Here is a 15,377-nt window from a genome sequence, read left to right as displayed (position 1 = left end):
AATGAAAATTTTATTTCAGAACAACTCCTTAACCTCTGTTATAAAGGGCTCAAGTTAAGCAGGGATTTAATAAAATCTTGTTGCCTTCCTTACCATGGAAATATGGGCTATGCATAGCTATATAATAGTATAGAGATTTGGGATGACTTTATACAAGTATGTACACACATACTTAAACACATACATGGGAACATGCATCTAAAAAAAAAAAAAAACCATCTATATCCGTCAAAAAGAAGGATGAATCTGGAGTCTTCTCCACTTAAATATTACAAACATATTAACAGTTAAATGTACTAAACTATCAGGAAGAAAACAACCTAAATATTTCTACTCCCCGACTTCAGATTCAAACTCCAAGATACCTATGATATAAGATATATATAATATATATATATACACACACCATAATATACCTATGATACATACCATATATACTTATAATACAAGGTATATATATATAGACAAACACACACAAATATATATGATACAAGGTATATATACACACACATATATATGTGATACAAGGTATATATATTAATATATATTTTTATATACAAGGTACTATATATTAATATTATGAACACTGCCTCAAGAACTCATAAGTGTGTGGGTGGGGGGAAATAGACACAGCAGAAAACCAGGAATAAAACTTGTTTGAAAGATTAGGACTGGGACTAAAGTGAGGCATGCAAGCAGCTAATGTGCAAAAATTAAGGAATGTGACTCTGAAAGGGTGTGCCTCCTTGGACTGTACCTAAGACCTAATGTGTCTAATCCGAGCCTTTGGCCTGTGAAAGCAAGAAGATTAAATGGTCCCTATGACAAAACAGTAGGGACGAGTCACACCACCAACATTCTCCAACTGTAAAACCATGGTTTAACTCAATACCATCTCCAAAAGAAGCCTGGGAGAGTTTAGAAAGACGGCTTTTAATATGTCAACCTGCTTTGCTTCAAAGTCATATGCAAGTTTCTAAAAGTGTTGTGTCGTGAACAGGCAAAAGAATGCAACTCAAAGGTTTCTGCGATAAGTTGAGATGTGCTTAAACCAAGCACAGAAATTTTAGCAATGGGTAAAGGTACCTGACACTTTATGAACTGCATATGAACTCTACGTATTAACCTTCACTGATATCTAATTAAGGGTTCCCATAAAGGCTAGATTTAGGGCATGAAACATAAACATAACCAATTGTGAAGAACCCAATTCCTCACTATAGGGATGATGTAAGAATTGAGATCTTGAGGGAATTTCTGCTGATCATTTCTCAAAAGAATCTATTCCTTTGAATTATGCTGAGAGAAAAAGGAAGAAAGTGAAGGGTTTAACTTGATGCTTGGGCATCACTGTACTTACTCACTGTCCGCTTAATTTGGCATCTGAGAATATCGAGGAGCCTAATTTCTTCACTCCTCGCTGTAATAATTTTTTTCAAATGGCAGTTGTAGTGTAAATATGTTGATTTGTTTCATGTAAGTTTGGTGGACAGCACTGGCATTGTAGTATACGTGCCCCATTTGACAAGAACAGAAGCTGCTTTTTGATAGGCTGTCAAAATGTGTTCGAAAGAAACGTGCCCATCAGGAAGGGGCAGGCAAGGCCACACACCTCCATTTAGTCTGCCTTATACACTGAAGACAAGACGGCAGAAGCAGAAGCACTGGGAGTGAGATGAGACCACCACCTCATTCTACACGTGGCATCATACGGCCAGTTTTTCCTGTCACTCTTTATACCAGAGATCAGGGCAGTCAAACATTTACTTCCAATGTGGTGGTTTAGTTGCTAAGTCATGTCTGACTCTTGTGACCCCATGGACTGTAGCCCATCAGGTTCCTCTGTCCATGGGATTCTCCAGGCAAGAATACTGGAGTGGGTTGCCATTTCCTTCTTCAGGGGACCTTTCTGAGCCAGGGATTGAACCAGGTCTCCTGCATTGTAGGCAGATTCTTTACCAACTGAGCCACCAGGGAAGCCCCAATAGCCTGAGCAATCCTAGTCCCAATAAAGCCATCTCCATAAGGGGACCTAATAAATAAGGTAACTGGCAAACCACTTCCAGGGCAAACGGCAAAACTGATCCTTGTGTAATATTTTCTAAAGGCTGAGAAACTAAATAATGAGACTGAAGATACTTTACAATTCATAAACATACTCTCCCATGAGAAAAGGTGGTTTAAAAATTTACAATTTATAACTGTCTTATTACAGTATAATCCCAACTAGGACATAAACACGCAGGTGCAAACATGTACTTACACATCAGAAGACAAAAAGGTTAATAGCAACTACCTCTGGATTGTGGAATTATGGGTGATTCATATTTTGCCTTTATATTTTCTTCATTTTATTTGTTAAAATGAGGACGGGGCATTGCAGGTGACATTCCGGGGGCATGCAGTCTCTCCTTACCACCTGATGACCCACAAGGGCACACGGCCCTCATCTCGATGGGCCTTTGCAGCAATCACAGAGCCTGCAGACCCCAGCCCGGAGGTGGGCCTGGGGGGAGCACAGTAAGCCAGCATGCAGCTCTGACCCCAGACGCTACAGCAGGTACAAGGGGCTGGCCCGCTAGCTGGGGGTCATATGTGGAGTCATATGCAGAGCCCACCTGGTGGAAGAGGGAGATGTGGGAATTTCCAGTTGTTCAGGGTTTTATTTTGCTTTTGTTTATTATAAACATTTCATATTGGCCAAAACTGTAGTCAGCTGAGTCATTCAAAATATCTTAGGTGAAGGTATAGAGGCAGGGACCCTCAAGCATCACTGGCAAGGACATCACTGGAATGTAAATCCTATCATTATTTTCAATACAGTAGGCCTAGAAATGATCTGCATACCCATGAAGGGAAGAGAGTCAAATTATGGTGCATCCAATCCAATCCAATATGACATAGCAACTTAAGAGAATAAGAGAACTAAGTGTGCTGATATGGAAAGATCTTTAGGATTTGTAAAGAAAAAATCATGTGTAAAGTATGCTAGTCATTTGTGCATAGGGACAAAGAAAGCCTATCAACTTGTATTTCCAAAGATAGAAGAGAAATGTTGGCAGTGGCTGCCTCTAAGGATGGCTAAGGGGTGAGGGATGGAGGAAGACTATTCACTGTATATTCTTTTGTCCCTTTTGAAGCTTATATAATGAACATATGCTATCTATTCAAAATAAATAGCATTAAAGAAGAAAAGAAATGCCTTTGAATTAAAGAATAAAAATAAGATGAGGATGTTATTACTCAAGTAATCATAAAACAGGAGTTATTTCTTTAAAAAGGAAATAAGTACAACTAACTTGTGCCTGGGACATTTTTAAAAAGAGACATATAAAAGCAAAAATTAATATGGCAACCCATGACTGAATGAAGAAAACACGTTAGCACTACACTGAATGTGATATAAACTCCAATAGCAAAGAGCAGTAAAAGGAAGGAAAGCAACCAAATGATATACCAATTATTTTTCTTCATGTACACTTTTCTGTCTTTATTTTTACCTTTAAAAGGGTTTGCTATGGAGACCTGTATATTTTAAATCATTTAACTTCTTAGTCAAACTAGATAATATATAAGGAACTCTTTTACAATAAAAAATGTTCATAAAATTTGAGTTTATAATCTACATCTAAAGTTTAAGAAGCCTTCTACTTAGGATTACAATTTGTTAAGTCAGTAAGTAAGAACATGGAATATGAATATGAATATATATATATATCTTGCTTCCTGGTGAAACAATGATAAGGAATAAAGGTCAATCAGTATACAAAATCTATTTAATCATAGCGTACATAAAGTATACAACATATTGAAACTCAGTCACCATGAAGAACACAGCTTCTATGGAGGAAATTATTTCAGAATTGTATACCGAAGGCCAGAAACTCTTTTTCCCCACTGTGGTGGGGTCACAGTTGTGTCTCCCTCCCTCTTCTGCAGTAGGAGTGAGGACTCCTTCATTCCTGATCCCAGCAGTAGCTCCTGCAGCTTGTGGGCCTGGAAGGTGTGTGGGTCAGGAAGAACTTGAGGACTGGCAGGTTTTTTAAAAACACTGTTTAAACAGTTTTAAAAAACTGTTTCTTAAAAAGCAGTTTAAAAAACTGGCAGGGGTTTTTAAATCCTGGTGGCGATGATGAGGACATCTTACAATGTCATTCCTTCAAAGCCCCCTCCCACCGAACCCTCCCCCCACCCCCCCAACCCTCCTCCCCCTTCACCCCCCCACCCCGGGCTTAACCCCAGGTCACTCCCTCTTTTATATCAGCAGACTCTGGGGTTGGCCCTTTCATTTCCACCAACTGAGCTTTACAACCAGGTTGTCTATGTCCCTTTTTTGCAGTGTTTCAGCTTCTCTCTAACTTCCTAATAATAGCAAGCAAGACCCTCCTGTCCCGCCAAAGATAAAAAAAAAAGAGAGAGAGAGAGAAAAGAAAAAAAGAAAGCAAACCTAGTGCCCTTCTAACGTTTTTATTCATTTGTTTTATTTGTTTAATGAAGGCAAAGTAGAACAGGAATAAGTCCATTCCCATTCATCTACCTACTCTATTTCCACCCAAACCTAATAGGAAAAGACATATGTAGAGTTGGCTCTTTGGGTGTACAAATAATAAAGCATCACTCTCCTTTCAAAATAAAACCAACCTGAAATCAACCTCAGCATTCCATGAGTTGAATACTGAAAGCAATATAAAAAAGAGAAGCAGGCAGCAGAGGAGAGAAATAGTGAGTTAGCATCTGGGGAAAGGGGCCGCTGATGTCAACAGAAAGAAACGCAGCTAAAGGCGCTGTGATGAAGCATACGGGCGTCCCTGGAGCAGCGCAGTGGGGGGCCACACAGGCCACTGCGCTTGCGCCCTGCTGGGCTTCCACTTCCCAGGACACACGTGATGGACTGCGCTTGGGGAGAGGAACTGCAATCTGAGGGACGGCAACACAGCGCTCCTGTAGTCACTGAGACTGCACACTGGGTGCTTATTCTCTGGGGGCCCTTTGTATGTAGGGCCATACTGAAGTTGTGAGGGAAACGCCATATGCCTTTACACCATGGTTCCTACTGAGCACCCCCACTCCTGGTTCACAGAGAACAACCAGTGACCATAGTTCATTCCATCCCATGAAGACCAATAATCTGAATATTCTGCAGAAAGAAAAGAGAGTCTTCAGAACCCACATCCACATACACACACACACACACACACACACACACACACACACACAAATACCCAAAGCTGATCCTAGATTGAAAATGAAACAAAAGTAAAAGGTGAAATGCACGTAAGCACACTTTTCCCCCTGCTTTTCTTTCTTTGGCTTCTCTCACGTGAAGAAAAGGCCACAGGTCAGACAGGAGGCACCCAGTGGAACTGGATGATGGGCTGACCTGGCCAAGACAAAGCAGCCAGAGCCCAGTTAAAGGAACAGGTGGTCTTTGACCCTACAAATGCGCCTGATGTGACCCACACACCAAGGAGACACACACTTTCCAGTAACATTGTTTTCACCAATAGGACCACAGGCATAACTGCAAATGCTTGTTCCTTTTCTGAACCCCTGCTCCAACGACGCCTGTTTTCTAAACTCTTACAGCCCTCGAAGAACCTCCTGCCCCACCACTGTCTCTAAAAATGTCCTCTCCTTTTCCTATCCTTCATTCAAAGCTTGCCTAACACAGGCAGTGTAAGGTTACTATTTTTATTATGATGACAGCAATTCATAGCAAGGAATGAATGAGATTTAACGGAGGGTTCCTTTCTATTTTAAGACATGTAAAATGGAAGAGGAGGGGTTAGTGTATGTGTTTGAACAGGGCCTTCCAGGCTCAAACCCACTCCAGTTCACAAGAGTTCCTATTCAAGGTTCTCCTAATTTTTACCTCCAAGAGAATGGAGTACCCTTACTTCCTCAGTCACTACACCCAAAACCCTTATGGACATGTACCAAATACAAGTACAAGGTACAACATCATGCCATTGATTCCATTAAGGATGCTTTTTATCAAGCAAATGCTGGTAGTTCTTACAAAGCAGAGTGACTGTCTTATGTTAAATTGCCTTTGAAACTATCAGCTAAGTTTATTTTGTTTGACAGTGCCATTTTTAAGACACTTAACACCTGATTTGCAAATCTCTGTCAGCTGTTTACAAATAAAGTTCCTTATTCATAAATGTGAATAAAATCACCATCCTAATGGAAAACAAACAGGAAACAAAGCATCTTATCTCCATTTAGGCCCAATCTCACCTTTTAGCACATCAGGTCCTAGAACTATATTTCACTCCAAGCTCTACAGAAACAGGGCTACTGAGTTCTGCAGGCAATAAAAATTTTGAGAGCTACATTTGTGCCAACTGGCAAACACAGTTTTCAATCAGCCACCTGAACTACTTGGGGAGGCTGGAGTCAACACTATTTTCAGAAGCAACAGTGCCAAGTCAACAGGAAGATGACAAGCATTCAGAATCAAGTTCTTAGACTATGGCCTTGAGTTTTTCTAGAAAGCAGCTATAAAAGGAGGACTGAGTGCAACTTTGATATTTACATCAAGTCACGACTAAGGGGCAGGTTTGCAAAAGCAATTGTGTAGTTTTATACTTACTGCACATTTACCACATATGTCCTTTATTACACAGTGGAAAACCATTAAATGCACAGTAGTTTTGCCAAGTGGCATTATGCATTTAACAGCTTTATTCGTTTAACAGCTCCAACTCTCATTATATTTTGCCATGTGGTACATGGGATTTTATGCATTTAACAGTTTAAGAAGGCTCTATGGTATTTTCTTTTCATGTATTTCATACTATGATTGGACATGATATCTTAGCCAACTATATTGCAATGATTTCATTGATGAGAGAAAGAATAATCTGGAAAAATCATGACATCAAAATTGAATAGGGGAAACAAATATTTCAACCCTCTTCGAAATTGCTGAATATTCTACTGCTCTCTTTTTATTAACACCTGAAAAATAATTTAGGTGACTGCAAAACTACAGGTAAAAAAATTCTATACCCCAAACCATATAATTAGTATACATATAGCATTTAACTATGATTCTAAAAACGTAATTTTCATTAAAAACCATCTTGCTTAAAACAATATTCAGTAACTTCCTTTCTCTACAGCACAAAGCAGATCTGTTCAGGAGAGGATGGACCATTTTACCATTTACATATGTAGGGATGAAAGCATTTGTCATGCAAGCCCACAGAGGAAATCAAGCTCTGAATCAAAGGACTCTCAAAATTAAGCTTTAACTTTTGTTTCCTCCACCCTGCATCTGAGTAATTGTTCAATCCAGAAATAAATAAGTAGGCACCTCAACATAACCCATTCTAGGATAGGGCAGTAGTTGTCCCTTTAAACGAATTGAAACAGATAGTACAGCCCTTCAACTGTTGCTGCTTTCAGAAATAAAAAAACCTAAGCATCTGTCTACTTTCTCCCTGGAGCATTCCATTCCCCACAATCGCAGCACTCTGCAAAATTGTACTGGATAAGCTTCTCTGTTTTTCTGTTAAAGAACTCAACACTCACTCTGAAGTCCCCAATGCGTGTTTTCTCCTGGAAAAACAACTGTATTCTCTACATAAAAGAAACACCTGACATTGCAAGGTGTCTCTGGGGCTGGGTTGAAAAGCAGTTATTATAACAAAGTCATCCATTCCCCTGGTGGGAATAAGAGAGGTGACGAGACCTGGCTAAAACTTGTTCTCAGGAAGATGCTGTTCTGAATACACCAAGTTTTGCTCAAATATCCAAAAGAAAGGGAAAAAAAGCATATATAGCAGTATTCAAAATTGGGAGAGACATCCCTCAAGGCTGATTCTTTTTGGGGGGGAAAAAAAAACTTGAAAAAAAATCTGGGTTTTGACTTAGTCTTTCTTGTGAACTCTGATGGGAATAAAAGCAAACTGTAGAGCAAAAGGCAAGAACGTGACAGGTTCCCTAGGGATTATTATTGTTATTATTATTATAGGAACAGATGTATTTTTATTGGTGGGAGGAGGAGAACAGTCTAATTCCAGCCTCACTTTTGCTCTTTAAAAATCCACTCACCTGACTTTTATTTGCAGCCACTTTGGCAAACAGGGCTTGAGACACCTTGGCCCTTTTCATCTCCTGTTGGATCTCGTCATAAATGGCAGCTGTGATGTTGACGTTGGCGCCGTCCACCTTAATGGGGAGGTCTGTTGTCGGTGTCGAGGTTTTGGCCTACCAAGAGACCATGAAAATAATAATTTAAAAAGTGCTGCATTCAGCCCAGCCATCTGTGCAGAAATTATCAAAGGATTTCAGTCAGCTGATGCCAAACCGCATTAGCTACAGAGGGACACTTCCTGTCCATTATTCTAATCAGGTTAATTGTGATTGGAAATAATTGCAGTGCATTCCTATAGGACATGCAGAGTCCTGTCAGCCCTGTCGTTCCCCTCACAGTAGCCGTGACGGTTAGCAGGTAGGATGGCTACTCTGGGTACCAAACTCAAGCCATCACCTAACTGCAACACAAGCATGCAGAACACACACACGGTTACTTTTCTCCTTCTGAAAACAGAACACCTTAGAGGAAGAGTCAATCTTCCAGGAAAAAAAAAAAAACAACAAATGAGTAAATGGGTAGAGGTCTCTAAATAATAAATTATTACTCAATTTAATGCACTCCCCTGAGTCTCTCTCATTCTTTATTAAAGCTTTACGTATGTCATTTGAGTATGTATGGCTTCCCACCATTATCATCATTATGCTACCCAGACAGTCACCTAATTTCACCTAGGAAATCAATGGAAATGAAACAAAATTTCATTTCATAAAACTAGGCTTCAGAATGCCTTTGAAGTGCTGTTTTCATTTTCTTAAACTCATATTGTGGTTTTATGTATTCTGCAGTGCTCGTTTTAATTGAATGATTTCCCATCAGCTTCAGAGACAAATGAAGGACAATATAAAAGGTGTCTGTACTTCTTGGAGTTAGGATAACCCTAAAATGTTTGAACCTGCTTGATCCAGAAAACTACGGTGTGTAAGGAGCGGGGGCTGGGCAGCCTTCTCAGAACCCAGGGCCACCAGACAAAGGAAAAAGTCTGCTCCCACCCTCAGATTCCTGAGCACCGCCAGCTCATTTGGTCTAAAGTGAGCTTTTTTCTTTTTGTACCCACCCACCTAGAACCCTAAACCACTAATTTCCCTCTGTGGATGTCGTGAGCTGCTCCCCCACTGGACTGATGGTATGCCGGGTTTAGAGAGACGCGGCATACAGTGTGGACACCACGGGATCATCACCAATGATGTCTTGAAGCCAGGGTCACATCCTAACTTTAAAAGAAGGTTTTGGTTCCCACAAGCACTCAGGGACTTCTGCCATTCTCCTGTGACCTTCCTGCCTCATATTGTTTCTTAATTACTGAAAAGTAACAATAAGAATAACTGATACACATACTTTTTGTGTGCCAGGCATTCCAGGAAGTGTTTTGCTTTTGTCATCGCATTTTATTCTTTTTAAGAACACAATGAGTTAAACATTATTATTTTCACTTTAGAGATGAAGACAACTGAAAATAAAAGAAGATAATTTGCTGGAAGGATATGCAGCAGCAATTGAAATAACCATCAACTGAACTCAAGTCTCTCAAGTTCCAAAGGACAAGTTCATGGACCACTGTGCTACTCTGCCTCCAAAACCTCCAGTTTACACTGGTGCTGTTTTTACGCTTTTCTTCTTGCCCTGGAGTTTGAGGTCTTCCCATAACATTCTAATCCTCTCCCATCTTTTTCAAGAAGACTCCTTTTTCTTCTTAAAACTTCTAGTTAATCCAGAGTGTTTCCCTATTGAGCGCACATTTTAGCATACAATTTCTGCCTTTCTCGGCGCAGGTTTTTATTAGCCTCACTGACTGAACATCATGTTAACTAACTGATCAAATCTTTTCTGGAACACTGAGGGCTAAAGTCGAAGCACAGCAATACATGCTTAGGGACCCAGACCTCGGAATCAGAAGAATCAGAATTGAAATCCTAACTCTACCAATCATTTACATTACCTTACATGAGGTGTCTAACCTACCTAAACCTCAGTTTCCTTATCTGTGAAATGGGAACAACAATGCAAAATGGTGAGGATCCAAATCCATGCAAAATATTCACAATACATGATATAATAAGTGCTCAGTAAATGATCATTCTTATCCTTTTTTGTTGCTTTGTTATCATTAAATGCATTGAAGAATACTGACCAGTTGAAGGATTATGAGAAGAGACTGTACGGGTTGAATCTGAAATTTCTTCAATTTGTTTTAAACCAGTAATAAAGTGCTACTGGGTCTGGAAAATAATCTCCATGGACCTATGCAAGACCTTGTGTGTGTGCCCTGGAATGCTGGCTCCAACTCAAAGGCTGAACGAGTGGCCCCTCTTTGACATTTGTTTGCACAATGAAAGCCTTACAGTAATCTGTATCTACACCACTGAGACAGTTCTATAAAGAACTGTGATCAAGTAGGTAATCATGAAATGTTTTAAACGTCTTTAATAATTCCATCAGTGCTTAACCAGCAGAATGTTCCAGACAATGTAAAAATGTCAGTCCACGACCATGTTTGCAAATATATTTTGAGAAAAACATTTAACATTTATTTTCAAAATCTCCAAACTGTGAAATTAAATGATTGATTTCCCTGTTAAATTTGTCTCTAAAGGACATCTTTATCTAGGAATTTTCTAGATGGGATTTTCTTCTGCTCAAAAAAACAAAATATTGGCCTTAACTGTGTAACCTTGTAAGTTGGTCTGGCTCTGAAAGCTACCAGGTCTTTGAAAAGATGCCTAAGATATAATCTTGTTAGAAAAATATTATGAAGGAGTGGAAAACAAAACACACAGACATGTGCAATTTTCTAACAAGAAGGAGTGACTTTCTGAGAAAAGTTGACCAGTTAAACAGCCATGAAGCATGGCTGGATTCTTCTGTAATAGCTTAATGGGCTTCAAAAGTGGCAAAAATGTTGGTGAATTTAATAGAAGTAAATATTAGTGCAAATTAACAACTCGCCCAACTCAATAGCTCAACATGTATGCCCCAAAATTTAAAAAAATAAAAGTAAAAAAACTTGGCTACACTGGTCCAAAGTAAGCAGTCAAGCGTCTTAGTTTTGGTTTAACAGTAACTAAAATTCATAATTCACTAAGGTCTAAGTATCACAATTTGGCAGTTCATGATAGAAAATGATCTTCAATTAAAAATCTATTGCAGAGTGTAAAAATATAAAGAGAGTTAAGATGTGTGAAAAATGAATGTACTTGAAAAAGCTCAAATATTTCTATTAGAATAAAATTCTGCTTAATCAGTTCCTTAGACCTTGCCAGAAAACAAACTCCTAAACCCAAAACTATATGTATCTAAGCCAAAAAAAAAAAAATCACTTTTCAGCATACCCAATTTTCTGATTTGTACAAATGTACAACTGTTAAATATTTGGTTTGAAAACAATAACTCAAGAAGGAACTTACAACCATGCCAGTAACAGTAAACGAGATGACTTTCCTATAAGTCCGCTGATTAGTAAAAGCTTACGGGAAGCGCTGTGTGTGTACGTGCCTAGTCGCTAAGTCGTGTTTCACTGTGACCCCAGGATTGTGGCCCGCCAGGCTGCTCTGTCCGTGGGCTTTTGCAGGCAAGAATACTGGGGAGGGCTGCCATTTCCTCTTCAAGGGGATCTGTCCGACCCGGGGACTGGACACGCGTCTCCTGTGTCTTCTGCACTGGCAGGCGGGTTCTTTACCACTTATCCCCCTGAGAAGCCCAAGGGCAGTAGCTGCGCTGTGCTTAATCGCTCAGTCATGTCCTACTCTTTGCAACCCCGTGGACTGTAGCCCATCAGGCTCCTCTGTCCATGGGGATTCTCCAGGCAAGAGTACTGGAATGGGTGGCCATGCCCTCCTCCAGGGGGTCTCCCCAACCAGGACTCCCGCACTGCAGATGGAGTCTTTACCATTTGAGCCACCAGGGAAGCCCTGGAAGGGAAGTAGGGAGTGGACTAAGGAGTACGCTCAGATCTGAATTGGAAATGACTCTTGGCTGACTTGAGAACTTGACCCTTCAGTTAAAATCTTTAAAGCACACATTACTATTAAAAGATGTGTGCATTTACAGAAGGACCTGAGAACAGAAAGCGTGGAAAGGAAGGATGGAAAGCTGAGCCAGGGTCCTATGGGAATCACTGCTGGAAAGAAAACATGAAGGTCTACCTTCCCACCATTTTCCACAGAATCACTGAAAGAGCTCCCAGTCATTCTGATCTAGCCATAGCACATGCTTGCTTCCATCACACACAGGCTCCTCATGGATTTTGCCTCTTTCAGGTTGCATCAAGCGGAACTTGGGACTACTCTAGCTGTCACCAGCCCCCAACTACCCTGTCTCCATCCAAATAAATACACAATTGGAGGAAAAGCAGTGTGCTTCCTATGCAAACTCAGCTTCAACACTAATACCCTAGTCCCTTCTTTGATAACCAAACAGCTGCATGTAGATATCTAGCGGTTATCTTCCCACCCACTCCCGCCATATATGGAAGAATGGGACTTGTTGAAAGGGAGAGAAATGGCATGGATGATACAGTAAAGGATAACCACTAGTATAGGGTCAGAGGGTCACATCCTCTAACCCACATGTGCAGTGGATTAAGAAGTCCTAGAATTACATCTCTTAGTTTCTGAGGGAAAACAGTATCAGTGAAGGCAAGATGTCTCCAAGGCAAAGAGTGAAAAGTCAGGGGAGCGAACATCTCACCTGAGGGGTTCGGGAGGAGCTGGGGCTACTGGAGGCTGATGAGACCATGCTCACGTTGGGGTTCATGCTCCGCTCTCTCTCATCCTGGTAGATGCGGTCCCGCTCCACTTCGGGCAGATTGAGGAAATTCTGCATGGCTCTCAGGTTTACTAAAAGCGACTGAGATGCTGTCCGAGGGTCTTCTTCCTTCCGCAGAATCTCAGACAACAACCCCTGATTAAATGGGAAAAAAAAAAAGTAGGTCACGTTACATCTGCAGGTATGTGGTGTGGTTTCTGGCTGGCACACCCACCCCCGCGCCCTTCCTCTTTGTTTGGTGTAACCAGCGGGCTGTGATGTCAAGAACCTCGCTCTAATTCCTGACAGTTCTCCAGCAAGAAGATTTGGAGGGAATGTGCTTGGCGCCTGGGGGTTCTGCGTTATTTTGGACCATTCTATTCTGACACTTTATCATCACTGTAATAATCAGCAGTGTACAGAGATGCCAGCTAGCAAGGTAGGCGCTTGGGAAGAATTGTGAAACTGCAATTACCACCAGGTGCCTCCTACAAGTATTTCAGGAACTGTTAGAACTCTCTCTGCTTGAAACTGGGAACACTTGGCAGTCCTGCTCAGCTTTACAAATCTGCCAAGTTTGGTAAATTTAGTTCCGACATTTAAACAGCATGGGAGATTTACATCGACTTAAAAAAAAAAAAAGTTTGGCTGAATTTCTGTGTGACCGGCCACTGTTTTCAATATAGATGTTACTTGTGGGGGAAAAAAAAAAGACGCAAAGCAAATGCCTCTAGCTTGTGTTAACCCTCTATCAGCTTCCCAATCCACATACTTGCACGGCTACCAGAGGGCACCCAAACCTTCTTACGAGATGCCCTCATGGGGACACTCCAATTCCACCACTGAAGCGACAGAAGTGTAGCTGCAATCCGGTGAAGGGCCACAGGACACCTCAGAGGACACCATGACAGGCTCAGATACTTTCTGACTGTGTTACCCACCCAAACAGAATGCTTCACGTAGGAAATTAATGTTTCCATGTGCTCTGCTCAGAGAATGCACAAAGAAAACAAGACACTGACAAGTCTAAAGAGAAGTAGTATGGACTCAAGAAAGAGGCTAGGGACCTGAGCTGGGACGTCACAGTCCTCGGGGCAAAAGCGGATCCGTTTCCACCCTGCATGTGTGTGTGCGCTCGGCTGCTCCGTCGTGTCTGACTCTCTCTGAACTCATGGCCTGTAGCCTGCCAGGCTCTTCTGATCATGGGATTTCCCAGGCAAGAATACTGGAGTTGCCATTTCCTTCTCCAGGGAATCTTCCTGACCCAGGGATTGAATCTGGGTCTCCTGCACTGGCAGGTGGATTCCTCACCACTGAGCCGCCTGGGAAGCCCCTGCATTCCGCACACTTGTTAGATTATCACATAAAGGCATTCCCAGCTAACATCCCTTCTCAGGGCAGTGTGGGATCAGGCCCTAGGATTGTACCTCAGAAAAAGCTAAGATGTTAACTTCTGAGTCTTACAAGAGATGGGGATAACCCCAAATTCTAAAAAGTAGATGCCAAGATATTTACACTTAGGGGAATATTAATGCAAAGAAATACTAGCAGATTTGTGATCTATGGCTAAATAGGCCATATTTGGCCAAAAGGCATTGGATATAAAAGAAACACACTACTACCTCTAGTTGGCCAACAATCCTCAGGGTAAGGTAGGCAAATTTTTTTAGAAAGTAATATGTTATAAGATAATGAACCGAATGTCACAGGAATATGCATCACATAGTTATCAGCACTCCAGGAGGTAATCACCACTCAAAACACCATGTAAGACAATTTTACTATAAGAAACTTACAAAAGGTATGCCATCTGATAGTTCTGCCAATTTGGTTGTCACTACTTTGATTAGAAAAGTCTTTATATATGGGAATATAATGTGCCATACAATGAAGCTAGATAAAAATGTCAACAAGTGTGTGTCTGCATGCACACATGCCCATAGAAAGGCCAAGGTAAGGCAGATATATAAAACTGCCCTACTGGTGAAATGATTCTAGGGAAGCCCTGATTTCTCATCACGTTTTCAGAAAGAAGCAACAAGTGAGACACCTGTCTTCCAGAAAATGTTATACAATCTAGGTATTAATTCTCTTTCTGAAATTAAAAGTCAGTTCTGCCTTAAGTTATCCTACTTTCCACTTGGACTAAGCAACCTGAAATATTAATAACGATTTGACTTGCCTGGTGGCTCAGACGGTAAAGCGTCTGTCTACAATTCAGGAGACCGAGATTCGATCCCTGGGGTTGGGAAGATTCCCCTGGAGAAGGAAATGGCAACCCACTCCAGTATTATTGCCTGGAAAATCCCATGGAGGGAGGAACGTGGTAGACTATACTCCATGGGGTCGCAGAGTCGGACACTACTGAGCGACTTCACTTTCACTTTTCTTTCTTGCTTCTAAGACAAAAATCTCCAAATTAATACATGCAGAAACAAGAGGGATAAGAATTTTCAACACTAATTTCCTATACACACAATGGAATATTATTCAGTCATGAAAAAGAATGAAATAATGCCATTGGCAGCAA

General features: G+C 40.9%; 1 protein-coding gene across 4 annotated transcripts in view; it reads right to left on the bottom strand.

Moving 5' to 3' along the window:
• Positions 1-15,377, bottom strand: part of SATB2 (SATB homeobox 2) — a 212,429-nt gene that overhangs the window by 41,938 nt on the left and 155,114 nt on the right. For all 4 annotated transcript variants that reach the window (XM_043445524.1, XM_043445523.1, XM_043445522.1 and 1 more), the window contains 2 exons: positions 12,791-13,003; positions 8,062-8,217 (listed from right to left, as the gene is read on the bottom strand). In XM_043445524.1, coding sequence (XP_043301459.1) covers positions 8,062-8,217; positions 12,791-13,003 — 369 coding nt within the window. The remainder of the gene's footprint in view (positions 1-8,061; positions 8,218-12,790; positions 13,004-15,377) is intronic.

This window comes from Cervus canadensis, chromosome 24 (genome assembly GCF_019320065.1).
Source record: "Cervus canadensis isolate Bull #8, Minnesota chromosome 24, ASM1932006v1, whole genome shotgun sequence".
Classification (NCBI taxonomy): domain Eukaryota; kingdom Metazoa; phylum Chordata; class Mammalia; order Artiodactyla; family Cervidae; genus Cervus; species Cervus canadensis.
This window is presented reverse-complemented; position numbering and strand designations above follow the sequence as displayed.